Source organism: Rhinolophus sinicus, linkage group LG02 (assembly GCF_036562045.2).
Source record: "Rhinolophus sinicus isolate RSC01 linkage group LG02, ASM3656204v1, whole genome shotgun sequence".
Lineage (NCBI taxonomy): Eukaryota > Metazoa > Chordata > Mammalia > Chiroptera > Rhinolophidae > Rhinolophus > Rhinolophus sinicus.
Window position 1 is genome coordinate 149,416,081 of NC_133752.1, and position 21,068 is coordinate 149,437,148.

Genomic DNA, 21,068 nt, shown 5'->3' on the forward strand with positions numbered 1-21,068 from the left:
ACTGTATTTCCTTTCTTTCTTATTATGATACACTGGTGCTCATATTATATACATTTTTCTCCATGGAGACTCATTCTCATCTCCTCCTCTCCTTAAGGACATCATCCCAGGATTGTCCTCTCTCGCCTGTAACATCAAATTTTCCTTCTACGCTATCATTCCCACTGGTATACAAACAGGCTGTTAATTCCTCCCATCTTAAAAAGTCATAATAAAAATAAAACTTCCATAACCTACAACCCCCTCCAGCACTTCTTAGCTCCATTTTGCAGCAAAACTCCTTGAAGGAGTTGTCTATTCATTTTGTGGTCAATGAGTTTGTCAATTCATTCTCTCCCCTCTCTTTTTCCATGCTTTCTTGAATCCAATTAGATTTTTATCCCCACTCCCACCGAAATAGTTCTTGTCAAGGTTATCAATTAACTCCCTGTTGCCAAATAGTCTATTCTTATTATTTACGGTAGTTATGTTCCATCAAGTCACCATGTACACTGATTTAGCAAATTCTGAACCACTGCTCCAGGGAAAATAGAGGGTTAAGTTCCTACAAACCTCCCGGCACATTTTCTTCAACTAGTCAATATATAACCTTGTTTTATGTGGGTTTCTGTTTAAAGACACCTTATTTAAATACATTCATTAACACTGAACTCACAGTCAATGGCGCTGCAACTCATGTCTGAATGAAACTTACTTAACACATGTATTTGCTACATAAGGTCCAGCACAGCCTTCTTGTACTTGGGCAACACTTCAGCACTATGCTTGGAGGCCATTTTAACCAGCAAAATCACCAACAAAAAGCACAAAAATGCAAAAAACGTAGCACTAATGAGACCACAAAAATAACTGTTTACAGAATGAGAACTAAAATAAGACAGAGCACTACCTCTCGACCTCAGCTGGGAAAGTGTGCATCAAGTGACTCTAATTTTTCACTACTCGAGTGTCCACTAATGACCACAAAAGTGCTCTGAGTATTGATTTTGGAGTTAAACATACATTTTGTCAAGTAGGAGAATTTACAAGTAAAGAATCCTTGAATAATGAGGATCCACTGTGCAATAGTTAATTTTTACTCCTCATTTGACCTACCAGCAGCATTTTACAGTTGACTATAACCTCATTCTTAATTAGCAAGATCCCAATTTCTCTTGATTTTCCTCTTACCTCACTGACTACCCTTTTTTAATCTCCCCTAACTCCAAATGTTAGAGCTCCAGAGTGAAACCCATGGACCTCCTCTGACTATACTCACCCCACAGTAATCTCATCTAGCCCCATGACTTTAATTACACTTATGTTGAATAGATACTGTCCCTAAGCTCTTGGATGTTCTGTTGTTTTTCTCCCCACTTTTTTCTCTTTAAGTTTGGATAATTTCTGTTGACCTATCTTCAAGTTCATCGATTCTTTCCTTGGCTGGGTCAAGTCTACTAATAAGGCACCAAACATACTCCACCTATATCACAATTTTTATTTCTAGCATTTCCATTCAACTCATATAGTTTCCATTCCTCTGCCGAAATTTACCCTCCTGTTCATACATGTTATCCACCTTTTCCACTAGAGCCTTTGATATGTTATTCATTGTTATTTTAAATTCACTATCTGATAGTTCTAACAACTGGGTCATCCTGAGCCTATTGATTATTTTTGTATTTTGACAGTGGGATATTTTTTCTCGCTTTTTGTTTCATAATTTTTGCCTGAGTGATGGGTATCAGTGTAAGACCGTATTGACTAAGGAAATAGTATTTATGCCTGAAGATGGGCATGCCTCCTCTTCTACTATTACTGGGGGGCTCGAAGGGGGAGGGGTTGAGTCAATCTATTCAGGAATTGAGCTGGGTTTGAGTTTTGTTGTTATGATTACCTTAAGTGTACTACCAACTTCAAATTCCTCTAGTGTGACCTTGTGCTTAGAGTGGAGTTTGGTTTGCCAGAGAGTTTCTTGCATTGTTCTTACTCCACCCTCAGCTTTAGGCTTTGACTCCATAGAAACTGTGAGATAATAAATGTGTGTTGCTTTAAGCCACTAAATTTGTGTTGATTCGTTTTGCAGCATAGAAAACTAATACAGATAGTATCACAAACTTAACAGGCCAAACTCCTGATTGCCAAAATCCCCTGAAAAAGAAAAGAAAAACATTCTCCAGTGTTGTCCATCTCAATAAACGGCAACTCCATTCTTAACAGTTATTCAAGCCAAAAACTGTAGAGTCAATCTTGATTCCTTTTTTCCTCTAAAACCCACATCAAATCTAAAAGCAAACGCTGTTGACTTTACAACCAAATTACATCGAGAATCTAACTTTCTCTCAGCACCATCACTGCTACCACCTTGGTCCAAGCCACCACTATGTCTCACGCACATTACTGTTCACAGCCTCCTAACTGGTTTTACTGCTTCCACTCCACGAAGCAGTCAGTGATCCTGTTAAAATATCAGTCAGATGTTATTGCTCAAAACACTCCAAAGGCTCCACATCTCACCCAGATTAAAAGCCAAAAACCTTACAGTGGCACCCCAAGCCCGCCTTATTTGGGGCTCTCCCCTTCCCCCCAAACCTCTCTGCCTCACCTTGTATCGCTCTCTCCTCATCCCTCCTCCTCCCACCACACTGGACTCCCTGCTGTTCCTCAACCAAGCCAAGCACATATCAGTCTGAGTTTTACAATTGTTGGTCCATATAACTGAAGAAGCGTTTCCACAGACAGGACTTCTCTGACCACCTTATATAAAAAAAGCAAGTCCCCCTGTCCCCAGCAAGAAGTCCGTATCTCTCCTACCTGCTTTGCTAGTTTCCACAGCACAAAACTGCCAACTGATACCTGTTTTATTGCTTGTCTCCCCAAAACTAAAATGTAAGTTCCGGGCCAGCCTGGTGGCTCAGGCGGTTGGAGTTCCGTGCTCCTAACTCCGAAGGCTGCTGGTTCGATTCCCACATGGGCCAGTGGGCTCTCAACCACAAGGTTGCAGGTTCGACTCCTCAACTCCTGCAAGGGATGGTGGGCAGCGCCCCCTGCAACTAAGATTGAACACGGCACCTTGAGCTGAGCTGCCTCCCGGATGGCTCAGTTGGTTGGAGCGCGTCCTCTCAACCACAAGGTTGCTGGTTTGACTCCTGCAAGGGATGGTGGGCTGTGCCCCCTGCAACTAACAACAGCGACTGGACCTGGAGCTGAACTGTGTCCTCCACAACTACGATTGAAAGGACAACTTGACTTGGAAAAAGTCCTGAAAGTACACACTGTTCCCCCAATAAAGTTCTGTTTCCCTTCCCCAATAAAATCTAAAAAAAAAAAAAAATGTACCCCCCAAAAAAAGTTCCATGTGAGCTGAGACTTCTGTTCATTATTGTACCTTCAGCTTATATTAAATGACTAAGTACTGCTGTGTTACATACTGTTTCCTTATAGAATTTAGAGTCTAACAGTCAAGCCACAAGAATATTTTGGATATAAAGTCAGTGACGGTATTTTTAAAATCACTGTAAAATTATTTATCACTTAGAAATGTACTTATTCTACCTCACTGCAAATAAGTTTCTGAGGAAACTTGGAAAACATTCACATCTAACCAAAATAAGATATATAAAGTAAGCCAACTAAATTAAAACATTTCTGTGAAGGGCTCAAATAATAGAAGGGTAACCAAAGATTCCATCGTTCTTTTCCCATCACGATCTGGAAAAGATACTCTTATTCTTCACAGATATAGCCAAATAATAGAGAAGGATGCATAAAGCTTGAAGGATTGACCCTTTAGGGCCTTGGTTCTCAAACTTTTTGGTCTCAAGACCCTTTGACATTCTTAAAAATTGAGGTCCCCAAGGAACTTTTATTTATGTGGGTTTTTATCTACTAGTACTTACATTTAAAACAGAAATTTTAAAAATATTTAACAGTTCACTTACAAATAACAAGAGATCCATTACACGTTAGCATAAATAGCACATTTTCATTAATATAACTAAATTTTCCCCAAGAAAATTAGTGAGAGACATGGCATTGGTTTACAATTCTGCAAATCTCTTTAATGTTTGAGTTAATAGAAAATTCTCTTACTGCTTCTACATTAAATAGGTTGCCATATGTTGTTTTGGTCAAGGTATATGAAGAAAGTCTGGCCTCACAGAGATACGTAGTTAGAAAACTGAGGGGTATTTTAATAGTCTTTTCAGTTAACTGGATATTCTTTGCTACCACATCAAAACTCGACAGCTTGTAGTTTCTTAAAGGTTGTTTGCAATGTACAATGTGAACTTCGTGTATTATGTCAAGATGAAAATCCACTGGTCTATCTTGCACTCTGAATGCATCTTATACCCATACATGACTTTGTAAAACAATTTTGTAATTAAAAAGTCTGTAACTACTGGCAAGCTGTCAAGTTCACCATGGTGAATACAAGTTTTCCTTCCTCCTCTTCCTCCCTCCCCACTCCGTTTGAGCCGTTGTTTCTCAGTCTAGTTGTGTAGGACACAGCTCCCTGGCCCATGCTGGTGTTATGAGCCTTGTGCTCCCCCCGGCTGAGGCAGTTGGTCGCCAGTCGTCAGCTGGCCGCTCACAGCAGCTCCTGGCAGCACACAGCAACCCACAGCAGCCCACGGCAGCTCACAGCAGCCCACGCCAACCTCCGGCTGCTCACGGCAGCCCAGCTCCAGGGAGAGCCGTTGTTCACAATCTTAGCTGTAGAGGGCGCAGCTCACTGGCCCATGTGGGAATCGAACTAGAGACACTGGAGACCTCGGCGTTAGGGTGCTCCAACAACCTGAGACACTGGGCTGGCCCCAAAGTTCTAATTTTTGCCTGAAAGTTCAAATCTTATCATTGGCAACAAATACTGTCAGTTGTTTACCTTGAAGTGGGTCAGGTACATGGATCAGACAATTTGAAATTTGAAAAACATCATCATTTTCTGCAATATGCATGCCTGTCAATTTCAATCCTCAAGTGAATATGCCTATTTTCCAGTTCAACAAAAATGTTTTCTATATATCCACAATAAATGTATTGAATTGAAGATGATTTACCTCTTGAAACTATTAGTTTGTTTCAGGTTAGCTCAACGAGCCAAATTTTTCATTTTTCTTATGCAGCAACAAAATTAGTCTGAAAAAAATGTAAATCATGCAACACATAAAATGAAATCTACTTCTCCAAGTTTTGAAAAGTAGAGTTATTAAAAAAACACTAAATATACTTTGTCTAAAAGAAAATAAAATTGAATGATCTTGACAGATGCTTAAGTAAAATCTACCTTCTGTATAGGTATTTCAACATTTTAGTTTTTTTCGCTTGGTTCTTTTTTGAACATTAGTAATTAGACATGTGAAACAGCTGATTAATTTGCATAGAAACTATTCCTAACTGGCTCAATATTTCAGCTGGTCCTTGCCTTACCTGTTGAGCAATATGAGAAATATGAGCTCCCTGAACTGTTGAACCAGGTTGGGGCGCTGTCTCTGAAGTGTTACTCTTGTGGGAATCTTCCATAATCAACTGTAAGGGGGAAAAAGTCAGTTAAAAGATGCTTTCTAATCTAATTTTCAAAAAATCTTAAGACATTTCTTAATAGGCATACTTTTTTCAGAGGAACAGGACAAAGCTTTTCTATACTACGGGCTGAGTTCAATTTATCCAGACTCAATGAATATGTTTCCACAATTCTGCTCTGGGTGTGTATAAATCTAACTGTAAGAGCTTAAAAATGGTTAAAAAAAAAAAGTGCTACAGAATATGTACAGTTGTGTAAAAGTTGGTAACTCAGTTGCTTTCACGGAAGAGAATTAGTAGCTATAGTACAGAGATAGAAAAGAGACTTTTCCTTGCGTATTCTTTTAAATATTTTGAATTTTGATCCACGTGAACATTTTTAAATTTAACAAATAGCACATATGTACATAAATTATTGAGACTAAATTTTCAAGTGTTATCCCACTCAAGAAGTATGACAGTCTTCCTGTTCATGGACACACCATTCCTTTCTCCAGTCTAGGGAACAGTTCCTAATTGCACATATAGTTTTATATAGAGAATTACTGAGTGAAAATTGAACAAAGTAAATAAATAAATAAATAAAACTATACCTAAGGTGGTTCCAGAAATCTAGACAATCAACTGCAGGATATGTAAGCTGGATAAGAATGAGAATAAATGGTTATATGAGATGAATTATGCCAAATGGGGGAAGCACCACTTAGAAAGAGACTGGTAAAAAAAAATTGGGTAGAATTTAAGGTTTTTATGGTTATATGCAAAGATTAAAAAAAAAAAAAAGAGGGCTGGCCAGCAAATGTATGAAAAGATGCTCAATATCACTAATTATTAGGGAGATGAAAATCAAATCAATGAGTATCACCTTACATCAAGATGCTTAATATAAAATTAAAAAAAAAAAAACATTGGCGAGGATGTGGATGAATTAGAATATTTGTGCACTGTGGTTGTGAATGGTGCAGCTGCTGTAGAAAACAGTATGATGGTTACTCAAAAAATTAAAGATATATAGAATTACTATATGATCCAACAGTCCCACTTTGGGGTATATATCCAAAAAACTGAAAGCAGGTCTCAAAGAGCTATTTGCACACCCATCTGCATAGCAGCATCATTCACAATAATCAAAGGAGGCAGAAACCCAAATGTTCATCGATGGATGGACGGGTAAACAAAATGTGGCACATAAACACAATGGAATATTATTAAGCTTTAAAAAGGAAATTGTGACACATGATACAATATGAATGAATCTTGAGGACATTATGCTAAGTGAAATAAGCCAGTCACAAAAAGACAAATATTGTATGATTTCACTTATTTAAGGTAGCTGGAGTAGTCAAACCCATAGAAACGGGAAATAGAATGGTAGTTGCCAGGGGCAGGGGGGAGGGGGAAACGGGGTTATTATTTAATGGGTGTGAAAAAATTCTATAGATTGGCTAAACAATGTGATGTGCTTACCACTCGTGAATTGTGTACTTTAAAATGGTTAAGATAGTAAATTTTATGTTATGTGTATTTTACCACAATTTAAAATGTTTTAAAAGAGAGACAGAGAGCAACTAAAATACTTGCACCTTAGCATCACTGATTTAATAATTGTGAAGTTTAAGCCTACGTATTCTTTCTTCATTTTCTTTCTTTTTTTTTTTTTGGAGATCAGAAAACAAATTCATTAACATCTGGATTAAAGCTATTGTTTTTACTCATTGAGAAAAGGTATAAAATCACCTCAAACAAAGTGTTTTTCCCTCTAAATATGTCATTAGTCTTGTTTCCCCTAATATGGAGAATATACAACAAAAAGAAAGGATCACAGAATCTAAACTACAATATTGTCTAACTTCTTTTCAGTCTTTTCTTTTCACAGATTTTAAAAAGTCAGAAACATACTGTATGTACAATTTTGTCTCCTGTTTCCATTTATCACAAATATTTTTTAGGTTTTAAATAAGCATATTTAAAGGCTACATACTATTCCATCCAGTGAAGGTACATAATTCCTGTTTTTTCAAATAAAGTAAAACAATACTGTGATTAATATCTTTGGTATGTAAAGCTTTTCATGTAATTAAAGTTATTTCCATAGCATATATTCCAAGAAGAATTACTTGACCAAGGAGTATGAATATTTAAAAGTTTTGAAAGAATTATAGTCCATCAGAAGCATAAGAAAGCAATGGGAATTTTTTTTAAAGTCATTACTAACATGGTAAGTAAAAAATGATATATTACATTTCTTTAATTCTTCATTAGTTCTGTGAGCTATCTGGTTCAGATTATTTGTCCATCCATCTACTAGAACTTAGTGTTTTTATTAACCATATTATTTCTTCATATAAAATTTATTTCTATCATGTTGTTATGAATGCTTTGCAAATATTACTTACCTATGATTATTTTAAAACTTTTAATTTTGACAATTCATCTACTGTTTCCTTTGTTATTTTTTCAACTGCTTTTAAGCCTATACATGAAGTGATCAAAAATACGATGAGGGGGCCGGCCCGGTGGCTCCGGCGGTTAGAGCTCCATGCTCCTAACTCCGAAGGCTGCCGGTTCGATTCCCACATGGGCCAGTGGGCTCTCAACCACAAGGTTGCCAGTTCAATTCCTCGAGTCCCACAAGGGATGGTGGGCAGCGCCCCCTGCAACTAAGATTGAACACGACACCTTGAGCTGAGCTGCTGCTGAGCTCCTGGATGGCTGTTGGTTGGAGTGCGTCCTCTCAACCACAAGGTTGCCGGTTCGACTCTCACAAGGATGGTGGGCTGTGCCCCCTGCAACTAGCAACGGCAACTGGATCTGGAGCTGAGCTGCGCCCTCCACAACTAAGACTGAAGGACAACAACTTGACTTGGGGAAAAAAAAAGTCCTGGAAGTACACACTGTTCCCCAATAAAGTCCTGTTCCCCTTCCCCAATAAAAAAAATCTTTAAAAAAAATACGATGAATGTTAAATTAAAAAAAAATTATTACAATAAAAGACATATTGCCATTAAGCCCCCTCAAAATACTTCCCCTTGCTTCAAACATGCTTATCCCATAGTTCTTGCCACTTTCTGAAGCAGTTCTGGAAATCCTCTTTCATGAGTGTCTTTTAGTTACACTGTCATGGCTGCCTCGATGTCCTGAACCGATTTAAAACGTTTTCCTTTCATGGTCATTTGACTTTGGGGAAGTCAGAAGTTGCATGGTACCAGATCTGGTGAATAAGGTGGGTGAAGACACACCGTAATGTTTTTACTTGACAGAAATTGCCGTACCAGAAGCGATGTGTGACATGGAGCGTTGTCATGATGGAGGATGAAGTAAAGATACTCACGAAAGAGGACTTCCAGAACTGCTCCAGAAAGTGGCAAGAATGATGGGATAAGTGTGTTCGAAGTGAGAGAGAGTATTTTGAGGGGGATTTATAGCTGTCTTTTACTGTAATACTTTTTTAAATTTAAATATTCAGCGTATCGTTGATCAGACCTCGGATAGTCCCTTCTTCAAGAAGAGTGCAGTGATTTTTAATCTATACTAATACAAGTGTAATCCCACAGAGTAAACAGACAGAATCAAAGATGGAATTATATATTTTCTACTATCTCTATTGAAACAGGCTTTTTAAACACTCCTGTTCAGAAGACATAAGTTAGAATATAGGGCAAAGAAAGAAAGAAAAAAAAAATGTAGTGCTAAAGCACTGAAGCTATAAAAGATCTTTTTAAAACCTTGTTAAATTACTGGAAATGATACTTTTCTGTTTCTCTGTGACTCACTGATTCCCCCAATCTCATAACAATATTAAGAAGAAATCCTATATCTAATGGAAACTAACATGATCAACAAGACAACACACATTTCCTAGTAAAAGCTGCTAAAGTCAGCAAACAACACTTTGGACGATTATTACAACCACATTTCCTATAGAAAAGAAGATAACCTATTTTCTATGATTTTTTGAAAGAGGAATCAACTAATCACCATTTTTTTCCCCAAAATGAAAACACCTTTATAGTTTCATCTAATTATAAACAATACATACTCTGTATTTTTTAAAGATGTTATGAGTATAACCTTTATTTGTTCACTTATTTTTAGCTATTGTTCTTAAAACTGAGGTTAAGATTAACAATCTGTTTAAAACTTGCTCAACATAGAATTTTATGTGTACAAAGGCATTTTCAGTAAAAAATAAAGTAAACCCCAGGAAGCAGCTGAAGCTTAACATGAGATAACCCCAAGTAGGGCAGAATCACAAGGGGGAAGTAAAACAGCTTCAAAAGTGCCATCAATGGGAATGACTTTGGGGACCTGAGAAATCGCCAATTCTCAGTGATCTTGCTAAAATATAGAGAATGTAAGTAAAGGCATGGCATTTTTGAGAAAACACTTGTAAAGACACTGAACTAAGAGTTTTTAAATATATTTCCTGGATTCCCTAAATTGAGGCTCGAAAAAGTCATTTATTGTAGATCTCACATTAAGATGTGAATGTAAGACCTTAAGCCAGAACTGTTTTAATCCAAAATCCATGTTCTTTTATTCCAGGAATATGCTCACATTCCCAACTTGTCCATTTGGCAAATTTGTATCTGATTTCAAGTTACATCCTCAACATGATGTTCATGACTTAATGCTTCCACTGTGCTTTACAGATCATTCTAATGAGTTTACTTAACACTCTGAACTGTGTTTATTGGCATGTCTGTTTCCCCTAGTCTTAAGGCATGCAGGACAGGGCTTGTAGCACATGACTGAACGTATGTGCGGTGCCCAGCAGAGACCCTCATGTCTACTGTGAATAGTAAACATCATTCATTTGATGAATGAAGAGGGTCTTAGTTTCCTCCTATAGAGGATGCTGAACTATGATAAGCTTGAGGGCAGGGAGTCTCTTGCTCACCATTTCCACAACTGAACTCATGATATCCCCTCAAAATTACTCCTATTGTCACACTGAAATTTCTTTCAGATCTTCAGCCTGCTTTGCTTTCTCTCACCTTTAGGCTTCCACATATGCTATCCCCTCTGCCTGAAACACTAGCCGCCCCTTTTCTTGCGGCCTATTCCTATGAGTAATTCTTCAGGACAAACTTTCATGACTCCCCTAGACTGGTCTAGAAGCTCAGGCAGTATACCCACAGCACATGTTCCCCCTCTTCTCCGGGCACTTATCACAATACTGTAATTGCCTGCTTGCTGTCTCTCCACCAGAATGCAAGTTCCTGGGAGTCAAAGACCACATCCTGTTCCCAACATAGCACTAATACCTTTTAATGTGCTTTATAGCACATTTATTACTGCTGAGTAAATCAATGGGCTTAACTTACTTAAAACTGATAGAAATAATGGTTAAAAAAATATCTTTAGACAATTACTTCAACCCCGCTTTAGAAACAGGATAATTCAGGCACAAGAAAACACCCTACTTGAGAGTTGGAAATTCATTATAAATAAATAGGATGACCTATGGGGGTGGGAGGGGGAGAAACACTTTAAATGGGACTGCCCCCTACTGGTGATATAGTGATACTGCACAGATGAATTGCAGACCAAACATAACCTTAAACGATAATTACAAATAATATATTAACACATTCATCTTTAGGACAACAGAATTTATTCTAATTGAGACACTGAAGTAAGTGCACATCGTAAGTCTAGAGCAAAAAACAGCAAATAAAACTGCATGTTTCTGTTGGTAATAAAATTCTAAGTATAAAATGCATTTAGCAAAGTGTACAAACTTTATCACAAACGAGGCCAGTTTGACAAAGATGTTTGCCAAATCTATATAGAAAAAGCCTCAGGAACATACAGGCTCTCAATGACTATTATTAGCCCACTGCTGCTAAAAAGGTAACAAAATAACTAGACATTATCTAACATCTACAAGAATTTTAAAGAGATTAAGCTGTAAGTTCCACGGCGTAGTCGACGTTGTGAAATACCATCCTGTGTTACGATACAGGAGAAAATAAAAGAATATCTCCTGGGTTTGACCGTCTGTCCAGAGGTAAACAGACGAGAGGTAAACACACTCTCCTACGTCACTCATCGGCTACACTTGCCCGTTACTGTTTCGTGCACTGGTATCTGTGTGAATACTTCACTGTCTCCCACTCGAATGTAAGTTCCGTGAAGGAGAGGGCTGTTTCTGCCCTCCCCCGCGAGGCCGCACGCGCGGCCGGACAGCCCCAGGGCTCCCGGTGCGCTCCCTGGAGCAATGCACCGCTCTCCCGCCCCGCTCCGCGGGCCAAGCGCGGACGCCAAGGCCACGCCGCCCTCCCCCTACTCCCGCTCCAACCCCGAGACCTTCCACCGAGGGCGCTCGCCTAGAACCGCGGAGGGACGGTTTCAGAGGCGAAAGTTACCCCGCGGCGGGAGGTCTTAGATTTTATTTTGATGGGGGGGGGGGCCGGGTTAACAGAAGAAGTAGACGGATGACTAAAAGGGCACAGCGCGACCAAGCCTCGAGAACCGGAAGCGCGCTCCGCCGGGGAACAGCGGGCAGGCCCTCCCCCTTCCGCTGCGCGCCCTCCGCACCCCTCCCCCACTGCCGCTGCCCGCACGCGACCCCCACCCGGCGCGGCGTCCGCGCCGCGCCGCGTCCCCGTACCCTCCCCCTGCCCGAGGACTCGGGAGCACTTCCCACCCCCGTCCCCCGCTTACCTGTGGCTGCCGCCTGGCCGCTGTCCGGGGCGGGAACTTCCACTCCCCCCTCCCAGGTGGATCCGAATTCACTATTTCCCCACCCCCTCAAACGGCGGGAGACGTGCCTCTCTTTCAAGCGTCTGGCTGGGCGGGGAGAATCAGTGTCACTTAGCCAACTGTCCTACGCTACCGTTTCCTCGGCAGTCAGGGCCGCCACTGGCGGCATGATCTACACCAGACCGGGGGCGGGGAAGGGAGGGGGGCAAAACTGAGTGAGCGTGGGGGGGTGAGGTTAAGGCGGTGCCTCCGTGCGGGCCGACGTTACGTCACCACGTTGCTCACGTGACGCGCAGCCATCTTGTACCGTGTTTCCTCGGAATGGCGAGTTGCGCAGGTTGAATGTGTTACTGCGGCGAGAGTTGGTGAAAGTTGCCTGCGGTCCCTTTCACTTCAGCTCTGCCCGCACTCCTGCCACACGTTTGTTCTCGGAGGCCATCACCAGCTCGGTGGTGTCAGGAGGCCGCTCGGCGTTGGGCAGCTTTCATCGCTTGGTGGCAACGCTTAGTTTAGCTCCTGCTTGCTTCCGGATTTGGTGATCAGGCCGAGCTGCCGTCCCTGGCACTGACCCACCCACGCTGCTTGTAGAGCGAACTGATTTGAAGCATAGATAGGCTTGTCCTCAGCTTCTTAAGTTCACCCAGACTTTTTAACCCCATAAAGTTACGTTAAGAGTTGGATACTTTATCCCACGTGAAAAGATTTTCTACAAAGACTGATTAAATAAGGCGAGGGTAACTTGTCACACTGAAGCAGATTTACCCCAACTGTTAAACCTTAGAAAAAAGTCACAATGGAGTATTGTGAAATAAAATGTTACACCGTCGTTTTCATACATCACAAACTTATAAAAATATTTTTTAATATGTCTCCCTTTATGGAGAAGGGATTATGCTTTGCAGACTAATGCCTCATCCCTTCTTTATCCATTTCTTTTTTTTTCTTTACCCATTTCCCTGCAAAATGTTCTTTTATGGCTTTGTAGTGATAAACAAATGATAAACCTTTTAGTATGCACTTGACAAAATGAAAAGTTCCTGACTTTTTCTCAAATTTTACTAGTTTTCCTTCAATGTAGGAAACTGATTTAGTAGATAGAGCCCTTTCCTGGTTTTGAGCTACAGGGCCGGATAATATGCTTTAAAGCTCAAGAGTTACTGTGTGCCACACACGTCTAAGAGCCCACAAACGTTTAGCCATTGTTACTCAGCAAACATTGACTACCTATTAAAAGCTAAAACAGGTCAACTGGCCTTTAGATTTTTGATTAGGCAAATTACCCAACCTCTCTAAGCTTGTCTTCTCCTGATCAAAGTCAGGAAAAGTGTAATACTGAGCCCAGATCCCTGCATTATTTAAAGAATCAAAATGTATTCTAGGAAAGCACAATACACTATCAAGGTTGGGAGTGGGGAAGAGGTTCTCAGACATTAACCTTTCCAGCGTCAGTTATTCAGGAATCCAGAAGAACATTAGTGCCTGGAAGGACGGTTCTATGTTTATTCTTCCTTGGAATACAGCATGCTTAACAAATGTTAATTAGTAAAAGGGGCAGGGGGACTGAAAAATGTTACCATTAAATGAAACTAAGTTTTACTGAAACCTTTAAAATGTGCATGGGCTGCTACTTCTTGGGCTCCTCTTCCACCTGTAGTGTCTTACGACTAAAACACTGCCACTCACAAATATTCCCACCATCCCTGCTTCTTTCTCATGAAGTGTCACAAGCTGTACCTACCACTCTTCTAAACCCTGAGGAATAACTAGATGAAGAAAAAAAAGTCTTGGCTACAATGCACACTGTTCTATCTGAATAGTAACAGTTTCATAAACCAGATGGACAGGTCTTTGACTTCAGAAGTGAGGAAATAAACAGAAACCTAAACTCTCTCCACCCTCCCTCAGGAACCTTTCTTTGCCAATTATTTCTCATTGCTACATTTGGAAACTTTCCCTTTCTACTGGCTTTCCCAGCACAGGAATATTCTATTCCAACTTTGAACAGCCTCCCCCACATCTACATCCCTCTTTTTACTATCCCATCTCTTTCCTTCCTATGTACAGATAAAGCTTCTGGAAAGGGTAGCCTGTTCAGTCACACCTCCCCATCACTCCTCTCTTAAACCAGTTTTCTGTCTTCTGCCCCCATAGCTGCAAGTGAAATCAGCTCTGACCAGTCACCAGTGATTGTCTAGATACCAGAGACAGCAGAGGCTAGCTAGTCCCCATTTTACTCAGCTTCATGGTGGCCTCTGGCAATTGACCACGCCCTCCTCTTTAAAACACTTCGCTATTTTCTATGCCCATGCTCTTTCTTGGTTTCACCTCTCTCTCTAGTTATTCCTTCCCTTTTGTAGACTTTTTTCCTCCACCAGCCTTTAAATGCTGTCGGTCCCCCAAGGCTCCCATTACTGATCCTTTTCTCACTTTACATGCTCTTCCTTGGCAATGTTATCCACTTCCATGGCTTCAACTACCACTTTTAAAAGGATGTCTCCAATATCCAGTTCTTGCCCAGAGCTGTCCTGAGGCAGAGATCTAAATATTCAGCTGCCTGTTGGACCCCTTCACTTGCATGTTCCACGGCACCTCAAAGGAACATGACCAAAATGGAACACAGCATCTTCTTTTCCAAATCTGTTCTTTTGTTCCCTGTCTTTGTAAATGGCCCCACATCTACCTAACTCCCCGTCAGAAACCTAAGAGTTACTTTGGATTCCTCCTTTCTTACCCCAAATACTCAACGGTTGAAATCTTACTGTCTCCCAAATTTGCACATTGCCTCTCCTCTCCATCCTGTCACTGCCGTGGTTGAAGTGTTCTTGCTCAATCACTGCCAGTTATTGCAAAGACCTCCCAACTGGTCTCCCTGCCTCAGGTTAAACCGCCCTTTCCCTACTCATACCAAAGCATTTTCTGTATGACTACCAGAACAATCTTCTATATTTCAAATCTGAGCATGTTATTCCCTTGCTATAAATTCCTCATTGGCCCTCTGGATAAAAGGCCAAAAGTTTTAGCATGACAGCAAAGGCCCTTACTGTTGTATCCTTGGCTCAAGCCTCCATAGGTAACTTTTACTTTTCTTCCTTCAAAACCTATGTCCTAATAATGAATTGCAGTTCCCAGAATACGCAACTGTCTTCCTCCTCGTTGTCTTGCTCTTACCTGTGTCATCCTTCAGAACGCAGATCTGATGTTACCTTCTCCAGCATGTTATTCCTCTCTATTCTCCCTCTTTGTTGGATTGGGTGCCTATCCTACCTGCTCCCACAGTCCACCTCTATTTGTAACCCTAATATTAGGGTGATGCAAAAGTAATTGCAGTTTAAAAGGTTAAAAATAACTGCAAAATCCGCAATTACTTTTGCACCAACCTAATATATTGTTTTCCTGTATTTCCTCGAGGGTAGTGACTTGATATTTTTCTCTAACTTCAGTTCTCATCGTAGAGCCTTGTGCCTAGTGGGTAGGCATACAATAAATGTGTGTTAAACGAAAAAATGTTCTCAGCTGTTTAAATAGCTTGGACCATAATTCAAGGACCACTTTGAGTCTGAGCACATGCACAATTTGATGGGTTCCCATCAAGTTTCTTGAAACCAGGAAATGGAAGAGCAAATGAAATATTACTTTAGGGAAAGCTGAAATCCAGCCCAATTACAGATTAGAAAAAAAATAAAATTTACAATCAATGGTTTAAAACTACCAAATGCCACCTGGGTAGGAGGAAAATGAAGCTATAATTATTCCTGACTAAAGGCTTCTTAGTTTTCAAAATGACTCTCTACTGTTCCTTGACCTGGCCTCCTTTTATAGCACTGGTTTGCTGTGATCTCTGTGTTCATTTTCCTTAGCCCACTCTAGCTATCTTTGGGTCTTACCATCTGAAGTTAAATTTAAAATTTATGAATTCTCCCAATGTGTGAAGCATTAAACACAATCAGGCATCAATATTTATTAACACAAGACAAAGGAAACACATTCAATGAATTAATAGAACACTGTCCAGCCAGATGTTAAATTTAAAAATGTATATCTAGTCTAATTTCAAATAAATAAAAAAAACTTTATACATAATTACACAGTACTATAGTTTGAATTTGACACTGGTAAATATTTTGACAGGAAGTAAACAAAACAGTATTTAGGACTAAAAAATTATTTTTATATCTTTACACTCTCTTCCTCTGGACAAATAACATGGCCCATCTATACCTAAACCAGAAATGTATGAGTGATAAAGAAAAGGCCTATTGTGTATTTGGAGTACTGCAGCTTCTTGCTCCAAATACTCTTGCTTTTACATCAAAGCAGACAACAAAACAACACTAAGGCATAGATCACGTTGGAGTTTGAGGGTGAGGTATTAGGTCCTCATTGCTTCAGTCTAAAGGATTCCTGGATATTCAAGGAAAGGAATTTTTTTGGCCAAGATATTGAGCACCATGCCTGGGGCAGAGACCTTAACCAAAACCTAAGGCCTCAGGCCCTTTGTTGATCCAACAAAAGCATTAAGCAAGCATTGACCAGGGACTAAAGTTAAGGAGACATTCGCACATGACCTACAGACAGGTAATGGTCCCTAAACAGCCTGAGGCAGCACAGCTTTGTAAGGAAAGAACTTGGTACTGAGAGAACCAGGGCCCTTTATGAGGCGGGTAGTAAAGACTGTGGATTCACTGGTGCCCATTAGCATGCTGGTCTTTCCCAGGGTCTCACTGATGCCGGAGATGGCATTTGTGCAGCTCTAAGAATCCCTAGGGCCTAGGAATTTTCCTGAGGCAGCCCCTTTCCTGATCTACCTCAGTTACTTCTGCTGAGAGGCAGAAAGAGGCTCAAAAACTTTCAGATGGATAGATTTCTTTTCACTGAAATGGGGGCTTGCTATTAATTTGCTTTTCTTTTTCACAGGCATAAAAATCCAGAGAGAATGTGTTCCAGAGTTTTGGCAAGGATGTCCTTTTGGGCCTGTTGTCAAAGAATCAGTTTTACCACAAAGGTTGTAGTTAATGCGGAAAGAGTAACAGCACTGTGTCATCAAGAAAGTTTTCTTATCCAAGTCTGCAACAGACTAGGCCCAAACACCTCTAAGCTAACGACTGGACTCTCTTCCCCTTCTAGAGGTATTTTACCAGTTACTGATGGACTGCTCAAAGATACATCTCAGCCTTCTTTCTTCCACAAGCATATTCTGGCTTTAGGGGATACGCAAAAGATCAATAAAGCAGCCAAAAGCCAGAAAGCACAAACTCAAGATAAATCAGAAGCCTGAGAACTATAAAACTAGATAATCAGCCCCTAAGTAACTGGGAATTGGCCACACTTTGCACTTGATCTTAGCCAAAAGGCCGAGAAGTGATGGCCACACTTTGAGATGAATGGATGATCTTATTTGAAGGAATGAGTATAGACCTGCCCTGTCCAATATCGTAGCCGATAGCCACACGTGGCTACGGAATAATTTAAATATGGCTAGTCTGGACAGAGATGTGCTTAATACACTTTGGATTTCAAAGACTTAATAGGGAAAAAAGGAAGTAAAACATCTCATTAATTTTTTATATTGATCCCACATTGAAATGATAGTATTTTTGATACCCTGGGTTAAATTAAATATATTAAAACAATTTCACCTGTTCTTTTTCGACTTTTTAAAATGTGGTTACTAGAAAATTTATAATGACAGATGTGGCTCACACGATACTTCTAGCAGAACCCTAACTTGTGTAGTAAGAATGATCAGAGCAAACCTTAGGACAGACTCTGCCTAATGTTTTATCTTAGAACTTGTAGATTATGGAGATAGAACTATTTACTCCTCAGGGTCCCTTGTTTTTTTTAGTGAATCAGTAAGAACTGTTTTAAGAAATTTACTTTCCAAATAAGCAGGCTGTTTTCTTTGCCAACCAAACCATTGCTAGTCACTGGGATTTCTTGCCGCAATGTAAGTGCTTTTTTCTGTACACCCTAGAACCCCTCCCCTCATGTGTAAACTAATTTAATCCAAAATGTTGAAAAACAGATCTGGAACTGGAAAATGTCTTGAGGTCTGCCCTCTGTGGAGAATGAGATGAGAGGAAAAGAGAATTATGTAAAAGGGAGTCATATAGTGGCTTTGAGTCACAGACTGTGGAAGGGCAGCCGCCGAGAGTGCTGCCATGGCGAAGGTCTGGTCTTTGCATTATAAACCTTATTTTCAGGGTAATTACAAGTCTTAAAAATTGTTTAAAAACATATTTAGTTTACATGATGTTACAGTGGGGTAAATAATATGTATTATTAAAATAGTCTAAATAAATATTTACACAATAGACCAGAGTGGGTCAAAGAGAACCATTCTGATTTAACATGTTAACTCTGTTCACTTTGATTTTTTTTTAATTTTTAAAAATATTTCTGTAAGAAAAAAATAATAAAATTCAACTATATTCAAATATGAAGTATCAGACCAAAGAAAGGAAAACGAGCCAGAGGCCAAACTCAGTCCCAGGCTCAGTCCGCTTGGCGTGGGCACCACAGTTATTTCAAAAGAGTTTCTTGCATACATTAGACTTCCCCCCATTTCAGCAGAAGCTTGGCTATTTTGGCAACCCAAATTGGTCAGTTTTGAGATGTATAGTTAGGTGGCCTTAGTTTCAAGTGACGTTGATCCCATTACCTTCCTAGCCTATCATTCTTGTTCTTAAAATCCCAGCTGTCATGAACTGGAAGAAGAGAGGACGCTCTTCAGTTTTCAGAAAAGAGAAGCTATATGTATAAACTGTAGACACAGTTTACAATAGGCCTGGAAAAAGAGGAAATTCTAAATTCTTATGTAGTTACTCTTAGTTTGAAAGACAGTTTCAACACTGGGGGCCAGAGTGAGTTATTGTGGTTCCTTCGAGTAGGGTGAGATCTAATGAATCTAAGCTTTTTCATAACATTCTGATTTTTAAACTGAGATTTTTCAGCTTGTAGAAACAGGTTGAATTCTTAAAAGCTTAAGCTGATTCTAGGAATGCAAGCTTTAAAAACAAACATAGGCAGCTTTAGTTTATAAAATTCACCAGCCAACAGAGACATAGTACAATGTGCAGCGAAACCTGCAAACAATTTGCACTTTTTAGTTACCTATTCAATTACACTGCATTAAGAGAATATTGAAATTCTCTCAAAGTAGAAATGTTTCTACTTTGGTTGTTAAAACTATACAAGCCAATTCTTCAATTTTTTTCTTTTAGCTAAGTTATGTGTATTCTTATTTACATGTTTAAAACACTGGTCAAAAGGTTTTACAGTCAAGAATTATACACATAAAGTAATTCTCATATTCAGTGGGTTATCCGATTTGCTCATGAGTCAACTGAAAGTAAGCTGAGTAGTTCCATGTTAACAAAACCTGCAGAATGTCTTGTTATGGTAAAATGGCAAAATACAGTACAGAGCAGGGAATTGTGTAACTCAGACTACCCCCTCTACGTGAATTCGTTAAATTCCCTTACAAAATTCTAAAATGGCATTAGATAAAAATACAAGTATATACAACAGATGAAAAATATGTAACATGCATGTAATTGCTTTAGTAACGTGCTGCTCGCGCTATGTCAAAGCTCATGACTAATAGACTGCTAACACTTTTTTCATTTGCTACCATAGAATTCCCTTTCCTGTGTCATGTGATTGCAGAATCCCACAGGATGAGATGAATGATATCATGTAGCCATCTCAGCTTATTTCACATCATTTGAAAGCTTGCTCCTAGTTACCGGTCTTTGGTCCTTGTGGTTTTTCAGGGTGGCCCGCTGTCACCTCCACAAGGCTGGTTACATGTTATAAGCCACATAGATGGGGTCTAGCTGGTCTGCCAGAAAGCTGTCACGGAGGTGCATCCTTTGCTTCTCTCCTCTGGAGTTGATGGGGATAACACCTGGGTCCACCACCACCACGACGCCAACGATGAGGTAATGCTCTTCCAGGACCACATTGGTCACTAACGGAACCAGATCGAGGGCTTCCTGTTCAGAGCCACATAGTTCCACAACCACCACAAGCAAGTTGGTCCATGTGAACACGGCACTGAAATTTCAATGACATTCAGTTAACATGTCATTACATTTACCAGTCATTTTTCACAGTATCTTCCCAAGACTAATCCTCATTTCCCTGAGAACTTGGATCCAACCTGAAGGCTAGCAGCCACGTGTGTAATATATAACCTTGCCCTGACAGTCACAGCTGAGCCATCCAAAACCTCTTGGGGATTTGGAAGTGGGATTGAAAGTGGTTAGCTGGTCACTTGAACTGAGGACATGTGAACTTGAAAGTTCTGGGGCAGCCAGGTGTGCTGAGAAGCACAGAAAATGGCTCTTCAGGGAGAAGAGAAAGAATGAAGTAGATGCCCACATGGCTCTAGAAAGCAAGAGGACAAGTGGTTCCTGAGGGCCTTGTTTCTACCTTTCTTGAGATGCAGTTAGTCAGAGACTTTTAGGGACCTCTGAGATAGCCCGGTATTCTTTCCATTAACTCTCTCTTTTGCTTATTTTGTTGTTGTTGTTTTTTAAAAAGACTTTCTGTTATTTGCAACCTAAGAGCTTTGACTAAGATAATATTCCTGTACCCAACAGGAAGGGCGTTGGCCTTGCCTCATCTAAGCGTAGTGCCTCACACAAGTATCTCTCCTGTTATGCCATAAAAATGCCATAAGGCAGAAAAGTCGCCTTACATTGAGTGGGATTGCTGGGTTAGAAGGTATGGCCTGACTTGTGATGTGCAGTGGTAAACTGCTTTAACAAACAGCTCAATCATTAAAAAAAAATGTACACAATATTTGGTCGCACTAAAAATTGAATGTTTAAAATTAGAGGGTAACTATGGCA

The 21,068-nt window shown here is 40.0% G+C and overlaps 2 protein-coding genes across 11 annotated transcripts in view; both read right to left on the minus strand.

Annotated features, from left to right (window-relative positions):
- Window positions 1-12,298, minus strand: part of ATF1 (activating transcription factor 1) — a 49,635-nt gene extending 37,337 nt beyond the window's left edge. For 2 of the 5 annotated variants that reach the window (XM_019724575.2, XM_074325698.1), the window contains exons 1-2: window positions 12,172-12,205; window positions 5,410-5,508 (exon numbers count right to left, since the gene is read on the minus strand). In XM_019724575.2, coding sequence (XP_019580134.1) covers window positions 5,410-5,502 — 93 coding nt within the window. In that variant the 5' untranslated portion in view covers window positions 5,503-5,508; window positions 12,172-12,205. Of the gene's footprint in view, window positions 1-5,039; window positions 5,119-5,409; window positions 5,509-12,171 lie in introns of those variants that run through there. The other 3 variants (XM_019724571.2, XM_019724573.2, XM_074325699.1) reach the window with 3 other exon arrangements.
- The window catches only part of DIP2B (disco interacting protein 2 homolog B), a 220,793-nt gene that overhangs the window by 13,603 nt on the left and 186,122 nt on the right, over window positions 1-21,068 (minus strand). For 4 of the 6 annotated variants that reach the window (XM_074325685.1, XM_019724579.2, XM_019724577.2 and 1 more), the window contains one exon: window positions 16,154-20,268. In XM_074325685.1, the coding sequence (XP_074181786.1) occupies window positions 20,016-20,268 (253 nt within the window). In that variant the 3' untranslated portion in view covers window positions 16,154-20,015. Of the gene's footprint in view, window positions 1-5,039; window positions 5,119-5,409; window positions 5,509-12,171; window positions 20,269-21,068 lie in introns of those variants that run through there. The other 2 variants (XR_012493968.1, XR_012493969.1) reach the window with 2 other exon arrangements.